This window comes from Malania oleifera, chromosome 11 (genome assembly GCF_029873635.1).
Source record: "Malania oleifera isolate guangnan ecotype guangnan chromosome 11, ASM2987363v1, whole genome shotgun sequence".
NCBI lineage: Eukaryota > Viridiplantae > Streptophyta > Magnoliopsida > Santalales > Ximeniaceae > Malania > Malania oleifera.
Genome location: NC_080427.1, coordinates 77,467,098 through 77,472,511, shown reverse-complemented (window position 1 = coordinate 77,472,511; position 5,414 = coordinate 77,467,098). Strand labels below are relative to the sequence as shown.

The window sequence follows — 5,414 nt, the reverse complement described above, 5'->3', positions numbered from 1 at the left end:
CATGTTTTTGAGTCTTTACACTCATTAGAGTGTACTTGGTTAAGTCTTTGGCTAATGTAATGTTGGTTTTGTGGTTTTTTCCATTAAAAAAATAAAAATAAAAATTTTACATGATTTAAAAATTTTCATCCATATTTTTAAAAAGTATTCAAGTTTTCCATGAGTTCTCTCTAAAATCCTTGAAGTCATACACCCATGATACAGCTTTTGGACATTCTCCAAGTTACAAACAAGGTTTCAAGGCGAATTTATAGTTCTCCCACCAAAAACCCACAAAACATTTCAAGTTTTTACAAACTAAATCATTTTTCATGGCAATCACCCATGAAGTGGCTTGAGTGTGGAGAATAGTTTTCCCAAAAGTATAAACTTCTTTCTATCTTTTTTTCTTTTTAAACGTAACATCTATTGAAAGATCTATTTTTCTAATCAAGTCTAGAAGGTTTTTCAATGAAAGTTTCAAGTAATTCCAAAAATCTTCAAATGTTTTCAAGGAATTTTGCAAGGTATTTACCAAAAATATTTTCCAAAACTTGTTTTGAAAATATTTTTAGAATTACAGGTATTTTGCTTTCTTCTTTGGAGAATATATAAGCAGCCTACCTTGGTCTCTTGGCTTCTATATGTATTCATCAAATTTATAGTTAAAATGATACATATATAGTTTGCAGAATGGAATAGAGCTTGGATGAAATGGAAGGAATAGCATGGAAAATTCAACCAAACATACACCAAGTAGATAGAAAATCCATGCAACAGGAAGAAATTTGAAATTTTTATATATAATAGAAACATGTTTTCCGAAGTATGGAAATATATATATATATATATATATAACAGAGGAGTTACATATTTGAAAACATGTAACAAAAAAATGTATATTGAAATCAAAATGCCCTTGCTGCCACTTTATTCACATATGCTTGAGCAGCTTCATTCTCCCAAGAAACAATCAAACCAGAGCGCCCTTCGAACTTTTTATTAATTGTGTTGCCTTTCAGTTATCTATTTATCTCTTCTTTGGCAAAGAAAATCCCTAAAATTCAGTATATAGTTAGAGAGTCTTGTAATTAACTCTTGTTGTTGTGTCCGTCTTAACATGTTGGGAGATCACTTGGAGGTGGTGGAAGGTATTCATTAGGTCCTTTGCCATTGCCCACCAAGAATGCCATCTTAAGCCCCCAAGTTGTATGCACTTCCAAATGACAATGCAAGAACCAAACCCCTACAAAATGTAGACAGTAAAAATCCACACAAGAAAATGTAATTAATGAGTATACAGTTTATTATTTTTAGAATTTTTTTTAAATCAATTTCATTCCATTTCATTCCTTTCTTGTATACTAAATAAATCATTAATTAAGATAAATGATCAAAGCATAAAATCAAGAATAGTTTCATGACTTAAGCTTCAACTACTGTATCTCTCCCTATCCTAAAATTATAAAGAGAATCTACCCCTATATTTGGTTGGGCCTTTGTTGTCCCATACTCATATTATGTGATGATAAGTCCCTATATTTTTTTATTAAATGAATTTTGTATGAATTCAATTGATGCAAGAACATGGCATTCACTTATATAGGGGTCAAAAAATATTCGGCCTGTGACCATTCATTTTCTGAACTCTGAACTCAATGTAAGCAATTCCTTAGAGCCAATTAAACCTAATAAAATAATTTTTTTTAAAAATATTTATGAAAAAAAAAAATCAAGCAAGTAATACCTGGATTATCTGCACGAAATCTAATAGCCACCCATCCACCAGATGGCACTCCAATTGTGTTCCTCTCAACTGGGTCCACTAGATTAAACATTTTCGGATCCTTTTTCGGGTTATAATTCCCCAATCCCTTGCCAACCCCAAAGAAGTTATACCCATGAAGATGAACTGGATGGTTCTCCGGAGCTATCAAACCCGTATCTTGCAAGACAACCTGAACTGTTTCATTGTAAGCAACCCTATATACCTTTGTCCCATTTACCGTCGCCAAGTTCTTCGGCGGTGTGCCGGTGTAGTTGAAAGCTATCGGCGGATTACCGGGAAAATCCGTTGTGAAAACCCCGCTTATGTTGAAGAAGTGTGCTTGAAGGAGTGCCATGGTGGGCATGACAAAGGTGACGTTGTTCACCGACGCAACCGCGCGGCTCCCGTTGCCCGCGACGCAAGTCGCGCAGGGGTTAATCCCGAGCCCGACCGTGAACAAAAGAGAGTGGTCGACCGTCAAGGGCACGGTCGCGGGGTACTTTTTGGAGTTGAGGCTTCGGATGGAGTTTATGAAGCTGTTGGCCACTGCGGTGGCGTTTTGCGGCGGTGGGACGGCGAGGGTGGTAGCGGCTGTCGATAGGGTGCCGGAGTAGTGCAGGGTGGCGGTGGCGGTCGCGTTGTCAACCGCCACGGGGGAGTCCATGAAGGGGGAGACGACGATGGAGTACTTGCCGGAGCCCTTGTCGGCGGTTAGGAGGGCATTTGTGGTTTGGCCTGGGGTTATGACGATGGTATCAATTTGGAAAGGTTTTGTGTAGACGGCGTCGACTTCGACGATGGTGAGGTTGTGGCCGGCGATCTTAAAAAAGAGTTCTTCATTGAGTGCAGCATTGATAATGCGGAGAAGGTAGGTTTTGCCGCCCTCCACGTTCAATTTGAACCCATCTGCATGCATGCATATGCACATCAATAATGGAAATCTTGCGTTTGTCATTTTTGTTCATATAAATCTGTACCGTCAGAAGAACAATTTGCATTGGGTCCGGGAAGTCCGTTGATGGTATGAGCATCGGAGACATTTGGTGCCAACCCTGACTGAAGTGCTTGATTGATCACAGTTTCTACGTCTGAATTCCACCATTCACCTGCATTTTTAATCTATTCACTGATTAAAAGACTAATTTAATTTAATTTAAACTTATTTTCCATTAGTGATGAATTAAAGTTGCATAAATTAGTTATATAATTGATTTTTAGGCCATGGGGTTTTGGGAATTGGAGATGCAAATGAGATGACCTAGTAGGAGGATTTTTTCCTCATGGGGTTTAGGGAATGGATATGGGACGCCACGCTTGGGCAAGATGACGATGCCGCCATGGACAGTGACACGTAGCCATGTGATGTGTGCATGCCAAAGTAGGGTTCCTCGTTGGCCTGTCACTGTGAAGTTGTACACATAGCTTTGCCCCGGCTGGATTGGGCACTGCGTGATGTATGCTGGCCCATCAGCCCACCCGGTCCGCAACTGTCTAATACCATGCCTGTCCAATATAAGACAAAGATAATGCTTGAGTTTCGGGTAATTAATGTATTTCTTAAAATATTCGGACTAGACTATGATTGAATCATGTTATTCATCATGGGTCGGTGACCATCATAGCTTCATATTATCATCTACCCGGAGAGAAAAGATGAGGGTATGTTGATTCATAGTCTCTCTCCTACTAGTGCGACATGGTCACAGGAGATATAAGGCTCAAAGGTTCTCGATACAATTATCAATTAAAATGTTATACAACAAGAACCTAAAATTTCATTAAAATTATGTTTGAAGGTTTAGTTGTAATAAATATTTTAGTTTTAGGCTCTGTTTGGAATTTGAAAATTTTAAGGAAAATCTACTTTTTCATGTTTGGTAATTAAAGAAAGACAACAAAAAATATACCAAATCAACAAATAAAAATATAATTTTACAAATCACTTACATTTAATTTTTCTTAATTTTTAATCATTTATTTAATAATATTTGATACCGAGGGAAAGTAGAGTAGAAAATGAATTTTTTTCCTATTTTTCTTTTCTTTCCTTTTTTCAGCTATAATACTTAATCCAAATAGGCTCTTAGGCCTGATTTAAATTAGTTCTAATTTTTGTTCTAATTTTTTTTATTTTTCTTTTCCAATATATAAATAATGGTAGGAAAGGTAGCCGTTAAGTAAAAGAAAAATAAGCCTATTACCCATGTTGCTGCTGTGTAGAATAAGGGGCAGAGTAGTAATGTAAGTAGAAGTAAAATATCTTACCAATGGATGGTCATATTGTATTGGACGTGGTTGGTGACCCTGACGAGCACCGTGTCGCCTTCCCTGGCATAGAGAGTTGGGCCTGGCCATTTCCCATTCACTGTCACGATGGGTTTGGTGGTGCACAGCCTGGTGGCATTCCTCAACACCACCTGCATATATGCCATACGTTCGTACCCACGTTATCCCATATTATTATAATAACGCAATTAATCAAAAGCTCACATTACAGTACGTAGATCAAACCATCAAATTTATGGTAAGGTCCCAAAGTGCGCATTAATTATGGTGCTAAAAGCGGTTGTACCTTCCACCTTCCACTGGGAAATTATCCTCAACTACTTCATATTTCATACATCGATCCTCTTCTTTTCTTTTCTTTTTGTAGAAATTCAGTATTCACTTAAATAGTAATATATTTAAATATAGATTTTTGTCCATTTCAAAAACTTAATTTAAAATACATATAACAGGTTAGCAATATAGAATGAGTATTACTTTATAATGAGACCGTCAAATATGACTATTTTCTTTGCGATGGGCTTGGGATCAACCCCTGCCTAGCATAAGCAGTCACTGGCAATGCATAGCACCACCAGTACTAATTCATGCACAATGCAAGCTACTGCGCACATGCTTTTGGAATAGAAGATCATATGTTGTTAGCGACATTACCAAAACATTCTGAACAACGAAGAAATTATAGATAAATAACCATATGGAAGATAAAAGACCTTTGCCTGGTGAACACCACAGCCTTTTCTTTTACATTTCTTAATATAATGACAGAGGGATAGCGAAAAAACGAACAATATTATACATGGGCACTTACATTGAACTTGTAATGACGAACCCTGCACTCGACCAAAGCCGGAAACAAGCATGCCGCCAGCACCAGAAGTCGAACCCAACTACAACAATCCATCTCTATCTCGATCTCCCGCTCTCTGAGTGTGTGTGTGTGTGTGTGTTTTTTTTATGTTTTTCCCTCCAGTGTAGTTACCTAAATCATTTGGGTTTTTAGTAGTATTCCCACTGTGGAGAGAGAGAGAGCGGGAGCTTGTTGCAGCAATGACTGCCCAACGCAACCTTATAAAGAGGGGTAGCATCACTGCTGCGATGTCGTTTTTGCACGGTAGGTGGATGAAGGCATTGATCCCAGCTTCATAAACAAACTAGCCAGAAAAATTCTTTACTAAACTAATTAAACAGATATGCTATGTGATAAAATAAGGTCAGTTGTTTCAACTTTCAACTCCCTTCATTTCTTGCATGTTACATAAAGTACCTCTAGCTACCCCCTGGTCTTAATACACAGTCTACCAATATTTTGTTTATATCTTCTGAATTAACTTAACCAGTAGCGTCTTATTTATTTATTTATTTATTTGGATAGCTTTGT

General features: G+C 37.5%; 1 protein-coding gene across 1 annotated transcript; it reads right to left on the bottom strand.

Annotated features, from left to right (window-relative positions):
- Positions 1-758: 758 nt before the first annotated feature.
- On the bottom strand, positions 759-5,101 carry LOC131143470 (laccase-4-like). Its single transcript, XM_058091789.1, has 6 exons — positions 4,845-5,101; positions 4,013-4,164; positions 3,006-3,250; positions 2,725-2,853; positions 1,727-2,653; positions 759-1,225 (listed from the first exon to the last, which is right to left on the bottom strand). Exons 1-6 carry the CDS (start codon positions 4,935-4,937, stop codon positions 1,095-1,097), a joined length of 1,677 nt encoding a protein of 558 aa, XP_057947772.1. The 5' UTR covers positions 4,938-5,101; the 3' UTR covers positions 759-1,094.
- Between the last annotated feature and the right edge of the window lie 313 nt (positions 5,102-5,414).